The 17,188-nt window shown below is 38.5% G+C and overlaps 1 protein-coding gene across 1 annotated transcript in view; it reads left to right on the forward strand.

The window, feature by feature from the left end:
* NAA15 (N-alpha-acetyltransferase 15, NatA auxiliary subunit) overlaps positions 1–10,716 on the forward strand; it is a 37,634-nt gene extending 26,918 nt beyond the window's left edge. The window contains exons 14-20 of the mRNA XM_064416523.1: positions 1,799–2,012; positions 2,781–2,974; positions 5,090–5,198; positions 5,567–5,665; positions 6,367–6,510; positions 6,939–7,036; positions 9,258–10,716. Coding sequence (XP_064272593.1) covers positions 1,799–2,012; positions 2,781–2,974; positions 5,090–5,198; positions 5,567–5,665; positions 6,367–6,510; positions 6,939–7,036; positions 9,258–9,458 — 1,059 coding nt within the window. The 3' untranslated portion in view covers positions 9,459–10,716. The remainder of the gene's footprint in view (positions 1–1,798; positions 2,013–2,780; positions 2,975–5,089; positions 5,199–5,566; positions 5,666–6,366; positions 6,511–6,938; positions 7,037–9,257) is intronic.
* The last annotated feature ends 6,472 nt before the right edge of the window (positions 10,717–17,188 follow it).

The raw sequence follows: 17,188 nt of genomic DNA on the forward strand, positions 1-17,188 counted from the left end.
CTAGAAAAAAAAGACCAGACAGCTGAAGGTGTAAAAGAAGTGCTGAAAGAGCAGAACTTAGTAGGAATCTTTGCCTCTTTCAAATAGACATTAGGGGATTTCAGTGCTGCTCCTTCTGCAAGGAGGACTCAGCTCTGGAAAATTCTCTGATTTGAAAAAAAAAACTGACGTAAAATTATCTAAGTAACCTGGTCTAGTGAACAGTGTCCCTGCCTGTGGCAGAGGGCTGGAAACAGATGACCTTTAAGGTCCCTTCCAATCCACACCAGTTTGTGATTTGCCAGTACTGTGTTTTATTTGCACAAATCCTTTAAATAAATTAATGTAAGACTTTTTTTGTATAAAAAATAATTGGTCTTGTAAATTGTCTTGTGTTCCAGAAGAGGTGAGCAAATGAAATCGTAACTTAAGCCACCAAAAAATATAGTTCTAAGGATTTAAGTCACTGTTTAATTTATTTATTAGCTTAATTGAAGGTGTAGTAAAGTTCAACAATAAGATAAGCAAAAATGTTGAATTCAGAAACCATCAACAAAGCTTTTGTAATAAAAAAAGCTTCTAAATCTTTTAGAGGGGCCAGTTACGCAAAGGGAGCAGTCTAGTTGATGAAATGTGTTCTGGTTTTCAGAGGCACTTTTTGTCTCATATTTCTCACCGTAAAGGATCTAAACTATCAGAAGAAGTAGGGAAGCTGATCTCATGGATTTAATAGCTGATTCATGGCTGGGGAAACAGAGTAGGAGCAAATAATCAGCTTTTGCAAGAAAAGGAGTTAATCATGGAGATTACTGAGGCATCTCTGTAGAGTCTTCATTATTTCATGAGTACACAATCACAGAAACAGACTGAAAACTGCAAGGACAACACCTGCTCTGTCTCAGTACTAAATGATTAAGCAGCCTATGAAATGTAGTGTTCAGCAGTGTAGTCAGTGACAAATTCTCTGCCGTGCATAAGTAGTAAAATGTCTTACAATAATGCTGCTCAGGAATCCTGAAATTATTACAGATAATGCTGCAAAAACTTCTGTGCAGGTTGGAGCAGCAGTCAAAAGGACACGTGAGGAATTAAAACTCGAGAAGTAGTGCTTTTCTTCCATTATGTAAATCTGTCACACTGTTTGCATCCGAGTGTCTCATCTTCTTAAAAATCTGCTAGTAAAACACCAGCTGTGGGGTAACTTCCAAGGAACAGACTGCAATTACCTTGTTGTGCTTACTCTGCTATCCTGAGCTTTGACAAACAAAGCTGAGTTTAGGATAAAGTTATATGAGATCACAAGTACTTCACAACTTCACAAGAAGTTCAAGAGGGGAACGACTTTTCACTGCTTCTTAAACAAAATCAAAGATCAGATGGAAAGCAGGGCTTGAACAAAAGAAAGTACTTTCTCACATCATGTCTCATTCATTGCCATAGTATTTAGTGGAAATAAAAATTATATTTTTTGAATGAAAAAAAAATAGAGCAGTTCATAGAAGAAAAACCTCCTCAAATTATGTTTAAGTGCAATGACTATTAACCCCGGAATAAGTTTAACTTTAAGTGCAAAGTCTGTTAAACTGGAAATTCTCAGAGGTAGTTACTTTTAGGAGCCTAAAATTGATGTATTTTGGTTATGGGCTAAGAGGCCTTCTGTTCTTTTCACCGTGACTTTATTTTTGCAGGGTTTTGTTAATATTTGTAATAGTTAGGTTGCATTTGTCAAACAGTAGGCTTTTACTAAATTATTTTTAAAGTCCAGATTAATGTCTCATTGTTAATACTTGCTAACTAATGTTCTGTTACATTGTGACAGCATTTTGTAGAAATCACAGATGACCAGTTTGACTTTCATACTTACTGTATGAGGAAGATCACCCTTAGGTCTTATGTGGATTTGTTAAAACTAGAAGATGTGCTTCGACAACATCCCTTCTACTTCAAAGCAGCACGGATTGCCATAGAGATCTATTTGAAACTTCATGATAATCCCCTTACAGATGAAAATAAAGAGCATGAGGCTGATACAGGTATTCAAAACTCAGGATTTATTCATCGTGCAGTTTCACTAATGAGCGGGTATTTTAGGAAGGTTTAGCATTCGTTGTGGTTGTCATCTGTGGTAGCCAAAAATGGAGTTCTACACAACTCAAAGTAGGCAAATTGCAGCTTGGACTGCATGGTAAAGTGGACATTCTGCTGGATATTAAACTAATGTATGCTTTTGTTGTGGTTATTGCAAAACAATGATAGGTTTGTAGTAGAGTTGTAACTCTTCATGGTGGTTGGTCCATGGAAGAGGAGATTGAAGCAGATGTGCTTGGTAGTAGCTTTTCTAAGCATTTTATCAGTGTGCAGAAATTTCACCGGGTAGTAACTTAAATTTTATAATCTCTTGCTTCTGATGTAAAAATAACATTTAAATCATCTCTTTTTTTCTTCCTCCCATTTCTGATTCAAGTGCAGTTATGGCTTGGGGCATCTCAAATGGTATGAATAGAGAATCCTTCAGGAGAGAATCCTTTAAGAGGAATTTGTCAAGTTTTAGTACTTTTCACCTCAGTATACTATTATTTTAAGTTCTGTCCCTTGATTCCACTAAGGAATTTGTGAGTTATGAAGCATCAGCATAGACTACAAAACAATCTATGCATAGTAAATAAGCTTTTACAAAGGTAATGAGAGCACTGCTTGTTAGTAGATACGGTTTAAAAAAAAGTGAAGTTGTCTGACAGCTGCTTGATGCTGTTAATACGAGACATCAGTGTTGTGTGGTTTTGTCCTTTGTGTGTGTACAGCAAATATGTCTGACAAGGAGCTAAAGAAGCTACGAAATAAGCAGAGAAGAGCCCAGAAGAAAGCACAACTGGAGGAGGAGAAGAAAAATGCTGAGAAGGAGAAGCAACAGAGGAATCAGAAAAAGAAGAAAGATGATGATGATGAAGAAATTGGAGGACCGAAAGAGGAACTTATCCCTGAGAAACTGGCAAAGGTGCTTACCAATGTAATAATGAAGTCTTAGGAATTTCTAGAAAAGTTGTAGTAAGCACACATAAAACTTAAAAGCCATTCAAATAACTTGTAAAGTTTTTTGGTATGGCATCTCTTCACAGGCAGTGTTTTAAAAAGAATTCCTTTCTCGGGCTAGTTGGTTAAATACAGTGTCAACAGTATGGAAATCACAGCTTTTGTGCCTAGTTATGAAAAACAGTAATTGAAGTCACAAACATTTGCTGCATGTGTCTGCTGCACTAACTTGTTGATTGTACCCTGTTTCTAGTTGGTTGTGTGGAAGTCTTTCTATCCTGTATGTAAGGTGATTATCATTCACTCTTTTATCCCCCTGATACTCCTTTGTTCACACAGGCAGTCTGTCAAAGAGGAAATATTGAAGCACTGAATGCTTTAACAAGATTTGTTTGCATGTGTTTTGAATGGGGGGAAAAAGGAATAAATAAGCTGTAGTAGTAAATAATAGACTAGACTGAGATGGATTTAGAGATCTGGATTAAGAACTATAGAGAGATATAAAAGGGAGGTGGCTCAGAAGACTTTTCCTTTAGCAGAAGTTATACCTGTAAGGAGCAGGAAAACACTCCAAAAATGTGAGGGGAAAAATAAGAAAATTATAGAGATTGGAAAAATTAATTTATAGCAGTAGTAGTATAGATTGAAAGTCTTTATAGATCCAGTATTCTGCATCTATATTCTTACTGTTCACACTGAAGTGAGTTGTATTTGCTCTTGAGGGGATATTTGAAAGTTGAGTCAGTGAACTTCCCTCTGTAGCCAGGAAACAAGTGACTTAAACTTGACTAGTTATTAAGAATATTGCTGGTATTTCCATTGTTTAGTTCTCTGGTTGCAAGAAGCAGAACTAATTGCAATGCTAATCAAGATGAAAAAGCAACAGCATGTATTGAAATTGAGTTCTGTAGTAGAGGGATGTCATGGGATAGCTGTGAAAAATCTAGCCAGTCCCCAAGTTTATAAAGAATAGTTGCAGCTGTATAATGCATTTCATTGGCAAATCTAGTTATGTCTGTAATATACAGATGTCAGTATAATATCATTCCAAATTCAATATCACCATCATAATATAGATACTTCCAAATGCAGTTGGTGCCAAAAGACCATTTTTCACATAGTTAGTCATTATAAATAATTTTCTTGAAACAGCTGCCCCTAGACTTGTTTGGATATGTGTTTTTGGTACTAAAGGCATGGCTTTGAAATGGGGTTTTATAGGTTCCAAATACTTTATGTGCACAATGTGTATGTGAAATCAGCAGCACATAGAAGTGATATGAGTGTTTTTATGAAGGATGTTGTAGTTATATTTAGCAGGAAGGTGTCCATTGAGATCTTTAACTCAAGTTATTTGCAACTAAGTGTATCATTTCAACATTGCTGAATTGGTATTGGCACACAACAAAATTTGTATTTTCTTCTCAGAGAGTAGTTTCTGTTAATAAAAAAAAATTAAGGACAACAGACAATTCTTGTTTGAGTAATCCCAAACCTCTGTGTACAAGATACTTGTCTGTAAAGAACTTTTACACAGAATTAATTTGTATGAAAGCTGTCCATTTACTGGATTATACTAGCTAAGATCAGGAGACCTTTTTCAATATATAATTATTTCCAGCTTGCTGTTGGTATTTTGGCTGGGACTGTCACTGTGACCTGGCAGCTTTTAGGGACCTGTCTGAAGCTCACATGAGCAGAATGTATAGGTGTTTATCAGCCATTTACTTGGTCACCTCAGGCCCACGTATGTAGGTTGGTGTGGGCAGCTACACTGCCCTTCTCAGTGCAGGGTCAGCTCCAGTTGTGTTCACTACTGGTGTATGATAGAAGGAAAAGATTTGTGTCTCTATAGCAGCACATGATTTGTAGCCAACAGAAAGCAAATATTTTGGACTTCTTGGTCTGTGTTTACACATTGAGTGAGAGTTGCAAAATTTGTAACAGAAGAGGTTCTAAACATCTTATGCACTGCCTTAGAGTAACACTGATGTGACTCAGCAATAGCTGTTTTATGTTGTTGTAGGTACTAGGTTTGAACTTTGACTTAATTGTGTGTCACTTCCTTGAAAATCTGTAGGTTGAAGCACCTTTGGAAGAAGCCATTAAATTTTTAACACCCCTGAAGAATTTAGTGAAGAACAAAATAGAGACTCATCTTTTTGCCTTTGAGATTTATTTTCGAAAAGGTAGGTGAGAACACTTAATGAAAGCAAGCAATTTGTGAATTGTAAAGTTGTGTATTGGAACTTAACAGTAATTATTGATGAGGTGTGAGGAGCCCATCCCTGTCATGACACAGAACTTCTCACTGGATCAACACTCCAGCAATGAGCAGTAGGTGAAAACCAAAGTTTGAACATTTGGTGATTATCCACTTTATTCACTGGTTAAATAGATGCATGTTATTAAAAGTAGGTTTTGTGGCACACTCTGTAATTTCTGTAAATTCTTCTGATCGTTCTAATTTCAAACACTGAATACTCCTGTAACACAATGCAGTGATTTCCTGCCACAGGTTTTTGAACACTTGTCACCACTTGGTTTTTCTTTCCAGAGAAGTTCCTTCTGATGCTTCAGTCTGTGAAGAGAGCCTTTGCTATTGATTCTAGTCATCCTTGGCTTCATGAGTGTATGATCCATCTCTTCAGCAGTGGTATGTATTTGTTTGGAAGGACTCCACACTGCCAGGTGATGCCAAACTGCAGTCACTCATTTTTAGCACAATTAATTCAAAATATTTAAAGCATATATTAAAAAGCTTTTTAAACCACTGATTCATGCTAAAATTAAGTATGGTTATTATGACTGATTCTGGATTTAGGAGTCATTCCAATATTGTTAAGAGTTTTTAAGACTGTGAGCAGCATGTGAAGCCTGAAAGAGAAAGGCAGTGAAGAAATGGAAATTGCAGAATGAGGAATGTGACTTTTCTGCTGACAGCCTGTGTCAGCATGCAAGGAGAGGGCTTAGAATGCTGTCCTTATTGGTAAAAGTTGGAAGAATTCTCTCCCTTCCCCTGCCCCAAAGGTCACCCTTTCTGATGGGGGCTACAGAGCAGACACATTGAAGAACAGACTTGTATGACATTAACTTCTGAGCTTAATAGGTTTTAATTAGTGAGGGGGGGAGTATATTAATGTAAAGGAGCTTTGACTTTTTCTGAGCATCAGTAAGTGCCACAGTTAAGCTTATTCTAACCATATCCAGTGTTTACCTTTTCAAATTTCATGCATCTTCCTTTGAGATACTTTCCAATTATATTAATAATATAAACATGAAAAATTATAAAATAAATACATAAATCATATTTTATTGTTAGTACCTGCGTTCACCTCAACTTTTTTTTTCCAACAGTATCTGAAAGTAAGGATCTGCCTGATGCTGTTAGAACCGTGTTAAACCAAGAAATGAATCGGCTTTTTGGAGCAACTAATCCAAAGAACTTCAATGAAGCTTTCCTTAAAAGGAACTATGACTCACTGCCACATAGGTTATCAGGTATTTTGCCTTTTTCCTTGTTCTGCCTTACTTGTGCATTTTCTGTGCTTCTCTGGCAGTGATATCTCAGTGTCAGCCCCAGTGATGTAACATCACTCCTTTCCTCTGGAGTGCTTTTCTTCTCTGTGTTTTTCTGACAACATGATTGCCAGGTTGTCTGTGGTTTTCTTTAATTTTCTCTTTGTGCTGCTGAAATGGAAATGTGGGGACCTCTACCCTATTGTTTCTAATGTTTATTTTAATGCTTTGTTTGGAGCTTCCCTTCTACCTGCTTAGTTATCAAACTTTATGCTCCAGGTTGGTTCCATTTTGAACTACTGCTGGAGAGTTCAGTCCTCCTTCTTCCTCATATTATCCCTATTTTATGTTTGTATATAAGATGGTTTTGGTCATCCACTGGGTGATGAGTCTTACTTTTCCTCCTGTAGCTGCCAAAATGATGTACTATTTAGATCCTTCCAGTCAGAAAAGGGCAGTGGAACTGGCAATGACCCTGGATGAATCCCTTATTAACAGAAATCTTCAGGTAATGTATTTATAAATTTCAGGCAACTTCTGTTTTATCTGTGGAAGCTTTAAGCAAATTTTGGAGGTAAGAGGAAGCTGAAATAATTGCTGTGCTTTATCATAAAAAGGTTGAGTTGTGAAAGAAAGGGGTGTCAGGTTTATCTGAACTGAAATATCTCATATCCTTTTTGCACATTTAAATTAATTTAGTTTTGTGACAATAAGCAAATAGCAGCAGCAGAAGCCATATTATTGCTATACATAATGGGATGGCTTACTAAACTGGAGAGAATTCACAGGGCAAAAGGAAAGGTAGTAGTTTGTCAGAGCTTTGGCTGCCACACAGGCAAGTGCTCACAAGAAAAGGAGTGGCACAGACTTTGGGAAGGCTTTCCATAGTCAGCTTCCTGCAAGCTGTGGGAATTACCATGTGCATTACCATTACTGCATATGCACAGTTCTGCCTCAGCATGTAGTTAAGTGAAAATCTCATCAAATTTTGAGTCTTAGCTTCATTCTGGTGGTCATGGAATAATCTTCCTGTGACACTGCCTCCATGTCCCTTTCCCCATTCTCTCACCTTCATCTGGGAGGACTTGTCAGTTCTGACTGGCAATTTACAGTAGTCTGTGCACTCAACATTTTAGATCTACTGCATGCAAATTTGGTAAATGTTTACTTGAAAATCATTCTTTTGTGGACAAAAAAATTGAGTTTTCAAAAAAAAACATCTCTTAGGAAATATAGTGGCTTCAGTAGAACTTTAATTGAGAAGAATTTTTAAGTTCATAGCAGAATTTTTTGATCAGACAGAGGGGTGGGGAAAAGAGACAATAAAAGACAATTTGTCTTGGTTTGTCAACTTTTTTAAGATGTTAAAGATTCAGATCATTTCTCTATTCTGGCTGTTGTACTATGGGACACAAACTCATGTCTTTTATATTCTAAGTACGCATTTAGCATTTTTCATAAACTTGTCTTGTTTGGGTGTTGGTTTTTGAGTTTGGGTTTTCTTACTGTTTGAGTGGTCTCAAAGAGTTTATTCTAGATTATCAATAGATTTAGAAAACAAAAATTAATTTGCCTTCTATTTGCTGGGTTTTGCCTGTGAGTGGGATTTTGAGAATTGGACTGGGGAAAGATTAAGTGTAGCCAAAAATGCTTGGTTGTTCTGGAGATGCAAACTTGGTAAGAGTAGAAGAGTCTTTTACCAACTCAGCAGTGCATAAACGTCCTGTACAGTGCATTGTAATATGACTGAAAATGCTGAGTTTAAGCATGTTTGGTGCTGAAGGAAATGTTGGACTTCTATTGAACTTCTAGATGAGAAATTAAAAGGAAATTAAATCTAAAGGAGTTTAGGCATTTGTTGAAAGGCATTTTTGTGTGCAAAGAGATGAAATTTATTGCATTTAATTGTAGTAAAGACCAGCTGTCTCGGAGCACGCTGCAGCTGTAAAACCAGATGTATTTGACTTTTGGTGGATGCCAGTGTTGCAAAGAGCATGTGTGAGGAAAAGGGGTTCTTGAGGAGAGCTCCATAACCCTACAGCAGGAGGACTGAGCAGTTAATCCCAGTACACAGAAGAAACAAAAACTCCACTAAATGTCAGAGGAGCAGGAAAAGACTGCCTGGCTATGCTAATGCCTGCACATAGCCATGAGCAGGTGTTAAATGCTGCCAGGCTTTAGTGGAGCTCAGTAGGTTGGTTTCTCATGGTTGGAATGCAGGATGGAAAAATTACACAGGAAATCTCCTTTTCGTCATCTTCCAAATCATGACCAAAAATGGACAGAAACAGCATGTATTTGAAAAATGTGTAATTTGATGTGATTGAAAGATATGTGTTCCTGAAATGGTGAGTGTGTCCCAAGAATGGTGAGCTTCTTGGTTGTCAGTTAGCAAGAAGGGGTTTTTTATGGAAAACAAGAAACAAGTGACAAATTAGTATTTTATCATTTTGCAGTCAAGATTTCTAGCAGTGTTTTAGATGTCTTTTTAAACTGTATTCTTTCAAATCAGACTACACTGGTATTTCATGCTGTGTTTAGTTAGAATGTCATTTGATGTTGAAAGGTGTGTGGCCCTTGGAGTAGGTCTGTGTCAGAAATACTATTTTAAATGTGTCTGTGAAATTGTTTTTAGCTCAGACAGCAGAACTGCTGTTTGAAACCTGTGTTGAGTGTTGAGCTGAATGTTTAAGAAACCATAACACTTCTTTATTTTTCTCTTTAATTAGACTTGTATGGAGGTATTAGAAGCTTTATGTGACGGTAGCCTTGGAGACTGTAAAGAAGCATCTGAAACTTACAGAGCAAATTGTCATAAGCTTTTCCCTTATGCTTTGGCTTTCATGCCCCCTGGATATGAAGAGGATATGAAGATCACAGTTAATGGAGATAGTTCTGCAGAACCTGAAGAACTGGCCAATGAAATATGAACAACTTTATTGCAAAAAAATGACATTGGACCATATCTGGTGTATAATATTTTTGTCACGCACCTGCTGAATTGTTCTAACTTACACAAAGAACGGAAGGAAAAAAACCCTGTTGCCTTCAAATAGTTTTACTTTTTTTTTTTATCCTGCTGACAAAGTATATATATAAAATATCTAACGTATTACTGGTTATAGGTTGTTTGGTTTCTTAAAAATTAAAAGCTGCTAAAATTGAAAAAAAAAGGAAAAAATAAACAACCCTTTTCCTCACCTACCCACCCATGTTTTTAAACTAATTTATATGAGACCTGGAGGTGTATAGCCCTCAGAGCAGGTGTGTGGCAGAAATATTAAAGTTAAATTTGTCTTGTGAGATTACTGTTATCTCAGACAGCAAAACTGCTGTTTTAGCACTGGATTCTTTCACTGAGCACAAAGAGTTGATGGGGCTTTAGCATCTGACTGATTTTGATACGGGGATGATTGTGTCCATAGGAAGTATGCAATGTGAATCAGAATATAGAGAGAAACCTGCAACGTACTTGTTACGTTGGGGCGCTTGGACATACGGATATCAACCAGAATTAAGAAACATAGTGTGTTCAATAAGCTTGTTGTGTCTCTGAAATTCACTGTACACGATCAGTTTGGTGTTCTTGCACCACAGTTTTTACCTGAAGGAACCAGTTAAAATGGTCTCTCTTGGAATTAAACTTGGGGTGGGGAGGGGAGAATCAGCATTGCTGTTCTTGAGATGAACCTATCGGCATAGGTTGGCCAAACTTTTTAAAACTGTAATGCAAGAACCAAATAAAATTATGCACTGTGATGTGGCACCAATTAGAAAGATCGCATGCATTTTTCACGTAGAGTGAAAACAAAATGAGAACATACTATGGCTTGAAGTTGCAAAGAGGAAAACTCCTGACTACCATTTTGACTGATCAAGAGACTAATAGATTAAAACCTCAGCAGGCCTTGTTCACGTTATGCAGAAAAAAAAAAAAGTGCTGCAGTTTAGATACCTCTGGAACTTTTCCACAGTGTCACAGGTTTGTAATACTTGAAGCCCTACATTTCTAAGAATATATTTCTTGCTCAGTTGTTTCAGGCAAGCCCAAGACTTTGTAACTTTTAAGGGGCCCAAGATTTTTTTTTCAATAACAGACCAGCTTCTTATTCCTGCAGTTACAGATGTAATTTCCTTTGTCAAACATGAGGTACCAAATATAATGCAATAAAACATTTTGAAAAACAACTGTGTGAATATTCAAACCAATCTATGTTGTACTTTGACAGTGAATGGGTTTGCTGGAGTGCAGCTCAGGGCTGACTTACTGTGCTGTCCAGTCATGCTAACAATGTCACTGCTGATGACGGGTGGTCATTGAGTATAAAGTGCAAATGCTTTCTATGTAAATACTGAATGTCTGGGAAGTCCTATGACACAGTGCTTTGCTACTCGGCTTTTAAGTTCCACCAATGTTAGGATGAATTTTGTTTCCAAGTCAAGCTTCAGTCTATAAGTCTACTGTGTTAATAATATAGATAAGTACTCAAATGTTTTCTTTTGTAGGCTCATCATATAAAAGAGAGCAGAAATAAACTACAGCTTACAAAGTGAGTGCCTTTTTTGCTGCAGGAGTTCAGTTACAGAGTATCTGTTTTGTGTGGATACACAGCCTTCTTCTTCCACATAATGGAATTCAGTGCTTGACATATGTACAGTTAAGAGATGCCAGAAGACTTACTTGGGTTTGTAATTTTTGAACTGTCAGAACAACAGGCTTTTCTTTGTTATGTCTTCATCTCCACTTTCTGTTCATGGTTAGCCTATCCTGGCGTATGTTTGCAGTATAGTTCCCATCAGAATGGGAACTAATGGTTGCTGTATTTGTATATTTACCTGTGGGCTTTTAGGGACTAGAATACCTACAGAGCCTTTCACTGACTCTAGTATTGATGTCTTGATCTCAGTTGTTTCTGCAGCCTCAGATACTTGGACTGCATGTCTTCTGCAACTCCTGGAGATGGTTCAGTCTTGCCTACACAAGCTGTGAGCTTTTGGTCTTGCCTCTTGAGTATTGTTGCCCATTTCTTGGCTGCTGATGCTTAAGCTGGAGGCAGATGTGTGCTGACTCGTAACAGATTGTGAATTGCATCAAGCAAATTCTTTTTTTTCCAGATAACGGGGGGTTTGGGTGCTGCCTATAAATGGGATTATTTCCTTTTCTTTTTCACTGCGTGTTTTTGCATTGAAATGGATGAACTAAAAGCTGGAGGTTACTCGTTGTCTTTAATTGTGCACATGGGGAAAAGGATGCTTCAGTGGGCCTTCCAGAAGTCTTCATCTACACATCTGTTTTGATTTCCCTAAAGACTCCTGATAAACCTTGCTGAAAGGTATCCACACTGCTTCAGAGATAGTGCTTTTGGATTAATGAGGTTACTCATCCCCTTCCAGAAGACTGTAAGCCCAGGGCAGAAAACTAAGCCAAGAGTCTTCCTGAAAATGGAGGTTCTTTAATAGGCAAAGAAATTGTTATTCCTTCAACTTCACATCTGTCCCGTTAGCTGCAAGGCTGACGTCTGAAGAAGAGCTTTTAGAGCTGGAAATGAAGTTGAAATCCAATGCAGTGAGTCATTTTTGGTAGCACAGAGTGCTGTGCTGCAATGGAAGCTTACCTTTGTGTGCTGAGATCCAAAATTTTAATCACTGGTGCTTGGCTGCCAAAGCAGGTGAGTAGGGAATACAGTTGTGGTCAGTGACCTGGAGCATTGGCATGACACAATTTAGTTTGATTCTTGATGATTTTCACTGGAGAAGGAGAATTTCACCGTCACTGGAGACATTGGTGATGACACATGATACAGGTATCTTTCCTGGGTACAAAAAGAGTTCAGACAATAAGGTTTGGCTAAGAGAATATGGTGCACATTGCATGAACCAATGCCAGAGTTACTCATGGGCTTAAACTGTAGGGAACTGGAAGTTGTAGTTTTCCCTGTGATGGTGGGTGAGGTACTTGCTTCCTGCATGTGGAGACCAAAGCATGCAGGCACATGTGTGAACCAGCAGGTAAAACAGCCTCCAACTGACCTATTCAGCAATTAATTTCTTTGCATATTAAATGCCTTAAAAGCTATATTTGACTTTTTTCTTTCAGTAGCGTTCTTAATATTTGCATGTTCATGGGGGAAGACGTCCTGATGCATGCTGTGTTAGCAGAACAGAGGGAAGTTTATCACCCAGGTTTTTCCCTAGCATGGGCAGCAAATTCCAAGTTTTCCAGGGAGCTCTCAAGGGCTAGATGAAGCATTTATGATCAGCCTGTTAAATATTCCTTTAGCATTTGGATTTGCAAGGTCTGGAGGTGCTGCAGCCATAACAGTGGACTCTGGAAGTTGATGTAGTAATTCACAGATTGAATTGTATTTTCCCTGAAAGAAAACATCCATGAGGGCAGGGGGAGATGAGGCCTGAGGAGCCAGAGGTGCAAATACAATTTCAGTATCATGTGAGCAGGATAAATCAAAAGAATTAAGGTCTCTGTCTAATGTGATCCCTTTGGGTGTTGGAGCATCATTCCTGCAGCAGTCACATGTTGCCACAGTTCTGTTTTGGACACGTACTACCAGTGCCAACAAAACCACTTGATACTATAATCTAGCTCAATAGACCTGGATAAAAATTGTATGATTTTCCCTTTTTGTGATTGCTTTAACTGTTTTTCTAAGTGTTCTGTACAGAGTATCTAACTAGCTTTGAAATCTTTTCCCCTAAGGACTTTTTTTGCTTTACAAATGCCATTTTTACCGAAGTGTAATGTAAAATAGCTTGAACTGTGTGGAAGTCAGAGTTACGCTCGTGTGCTAACACAGTACTTTGGGGCCCTGTGAAGGAAAATGGTGCAAATGCAGTGTAATTAGACAGGTGTATGAGTAATTGATTTGAGCCCATCTGTAAGCTCATTAATGAAGGTCAAGTTCCATTTGGAGGAAAGTGGTTGCTGAGCCTGGGGAAAGGCTGTTGCTTCCAGGAGCCTTCCTGTATTCAACTGTCCTCAGATGAAGTGAGGCACAAAGGGTGTATGATTTTGCAAAACCTCTGCCTTGCCCTCATGATTCTATTTCCTGGAAATGAAAGCTGCAATCTGCAAACACTAATTTTAATGGCTGTATTGGGCAGAGACACTTTCCAGGAGCATACAGCCAGCAGTGGGAATAGCAAGGAGCAACTGATAGAGCAGCTTGCCAAAAGAAGACTGAAGTGAATTAGAAGGCGGTGGCATAATAGAAATTCCATTTTAGATTAAATATAAATGGCTTTTTTATTCCTAGGAAGATGACTGGTGCTGTAAATACTATAAATGCAGTCTTCCCATGCCAAGGAAGCTGTAAATGTATTCTGGAGTGGTACAAGCAAAACCAGTATTATGTTCACAAAGATTAGCTTTTATATGTTAGTCTTCATGCAAATTGTGGCAGAAAACTGGAAGGACAAAATTTATCCACTTTACGAGAGACAATGTCAAAGAGTTTGTAATATTGCAAGAGAAATATTGCTCCAAAATCCAAAGCATCTTGAATAGCATAGAATAGCTTCCCTAAGATGTTTGTTTTAATTAAAAGTGTTAAACCTGCTAACTGTTCATAATGAAAGACAAAGAAGTACTTTCACAAAATATTTCTGCCTGGCACTGCCCATTCAATATCTACCTCTACTAGTCCTAGTCTAGTTTGGCTACTGCATAATTTTAGCCATTTAGCATATAACATATGAAAAAGTGTAATTTACATGGTTGGTGAATGTATGATGATGGATAACATTTAGTTTCAAAATGTAATGCAATAAACCACAAAGTTAGTTATTAAATCCTGTTGTTGGTTCAGTGCAGCAGCATATTTATTGCTTCATTGCTGATCCGTTCAAAAAAATCTTAATTATAAACTCCACAAAGTTACTTGCAATTTTACTGGGATTTGCTTTCCCTTCCAGCCTTCCTAACTGGTTAACAATGTTGTACTGTGTTTTTACGCTCTTCTCTGGTGGTAGCAAATATCACAACTAGCAGGAAGTCAATCAAAGAATAAAAATGCTGAGTTCTGTTTGTAAATGAGTGCTAGTGTTTCCTTGTAGGGTTCAGCGTCCTCCGTGGATGGCCCACCAGCTTTGTAATAAAGGATCCCTCAGCCAGTTCCCTTAATTCCCTTGTCTTCTTCCAGGATGATGAGCCATTAATGGGGCTCTCAAAAAAGGAAAAACAGGTCTGTAGGAAAAAGCTGTGACTCGCTTTGGAGTCAGGCTGGAAAAAAACCACCTTGGCAAGGAGCGGTCTTGTCCTAGCCCAGAAACTAACTGTATGTACAACAACAACAAAAAAAATCCTTTGACCTTTTAAGCTACTAAGAGCCAATATGGGATTTGGATAAATGGGTGTTCAGAGGCAAGCTGAATGAAGAAGCATTTGCTGTTTTCCTCAGATACAATTTTTGGGGCTTAAAAAAAATAAGGCTTCTCTTCCCCACCTATAAGCCCCCCTGATCCCAGAGTTTTCCTGGTTCAGTGTCCCAGAGTGTCTTGTGAATTTAATCAACTAGCATGCAAAATAATATGATGATGCTGACAAATTGTAGTAAAAGTAGCTAAGCAGACTGCTGATACTGCAGTATAGGAATCCACAGTGTGTTGTGCACCTGGCATTTCAGATTGCCTAGAAAAAGTGTTCATGAATTACTGTGTGTAATGAATAACAGCTCTTGATTAACCTGCAGGGAAGTGGGTGTGATACTGAAGTGATGGCAGCAATATCCTCAGGTTCACCCCTTTGGATGGGGAAGGGGAGCTTGTTGCAGGAAGGGCTCCTTTGCACAGATTGTGCCGTACTGAAAACCCTAAAAAATAGCATCCCTTCCTTATCCATGTCCTCATAACTTCACTGTTCTTCTGTGGGAGGGAAGGGGCATTTGTGCTGGGAAACTGCCTGCCTTGAACTTTTCATAACCAGAAACTGCCCCCTTTCATTCCTGGGAACAGCTCCTCATTATTTGAAGCACAGATCTGTGAGAAGCTAAGGTAGCCTGGCAGCTTAGGCGTTATTATATTGGCATAAATATCTCAGTTTTGGCTTTCCATCAGTACTCCTCCACTCCATCAGGTATAAAAGATCTTCCTACCTTGTCATTATGCTTCTGCAATCTGTTCTGAAGGCCCCATGTGCAGCAGTAGAAAGATTGCAGCTCTCTGTGGCCCCTCTTGTCCCTCAAAACACAGGAGTGCATGCAAAGTGCCCTTTATTCCAAATTTCCCTTCGTGGAACAAACCCAAGGGATATGTAAATGTTTTTTCTTAGATGGAAGTAAATGGGCAGCAATGGCTGTTGAGTGGATCATGCAGCAAGACTGGCATTTCCACGGTAAATATAAGTGGTGGGTTTGTGATGGCTCTTTCAGTGTCTGGTATTTTCTCCTGAACTTCCCAAAACCAAGAGCCCCATTCTTCTAAGAGGACCACAGAGATGTCCTGGAAAGTAGAAATAGTTTTGTACCCCTGCATGTTTTTTGTATGATTTTATTGCAAAAATATGAAGCTGTAAACCAGACACTCCTTATATTCTATTAAGCTGCTTTCATTAATTATTTACTATTTTTCCTTACAGTTGTCTTTATAATCTGCAATAATTTTTACAAAATTTTAGGAAAATTTTGGCTTCTGGCTGTTTACATCGTGCATTTCAAGTATTTTTCCTCACTGGAATCATCAAACATTCACAGTTCTGCATCTCACTTCACTTGCGGTATCAGTCAAATGTCTTAATGAAATATAACTGTTTGATCTGGGAAAAAAAACCCCAATCTTTGCTTTATTGAAGCATGAACTTGTTTGTTCTTTTGAATTCCTGTTTTGTCCCCTGATGAGCATCTTTTCATCATGTCCTTTATGTTCTGTTTAATACTGCAGGACCCTGCTGGCACCGAAACCATCCTGCCTTTTCTGAATTATTGACAGGTACACAAATTGCATACAAGCTATGTGAAAAATGCATGGTGACCTAAATTTACCTAACTGGAGGAAAAGCCTTGTGCTGCAGCTCAGCTGAAGCTGAGGAGACAAACTGAGCTCAGAATCCGGGCTGCTGGCACTGGCTGTTGCCAAGTGTAAGGAAGATAGAAAAGACTGAGGCCCCTGGAATAAGTAATAAACAAGTAATAAACACTTGAAGTGTCTCTCCCAGTCCTTAACTCATGAGTCCTTTGCTTTTTTCTCTCTCCTCTGCCCAGCTGTGGCAGGGGAGGGTGAGTGAGTGACTCTCATGGGTGCCTGGTGTGGGGCCAGTGTCAAACCACAGCACCACGTTACATGGCCCTGCTCTCCTGGAGATGGCTGAACACCTGCCTACCCGTGGGAAGCAGGGAATTCATTCCCTGTTTTGCTTTGCTTGTGCGTGTGGCTTTTGCTTTCCCTGTTAAATTGTCAGCCCAGGAGTTTTCTGGCTTTTACTGCTCTGATTCTCTCCCTGATCCTTTTGGCTCTCTGGGGCTTGGTGGCTGCCTGGGGTGAAACTGTGATGGTAAATATTTTTATTCACTATTTTAGTTGACATCACAGTAGGACTATGCCTTGCGTTACAAGAGTGAGCCTGGGAAAAGAAGGAAAGCTTATTCTTGCAGAAACGAGTAACAAAACCACACCCTGAGATTAAACTATTGGAAGAAAAAACTGTTACCAG

This window comes from Passer domesticus, chromosome 4 (assembly GCF_036417665.1).
Source record: "Passer domesticus isolate bPasDom1 chromosome 4, bPasDom1.hap1, whole genome shotgun sequence".
NCBI lineage: Eukaryota > Metazoa > Chordata > Aves > Passeriformes > Passeridae > Passer > Passer domesticus.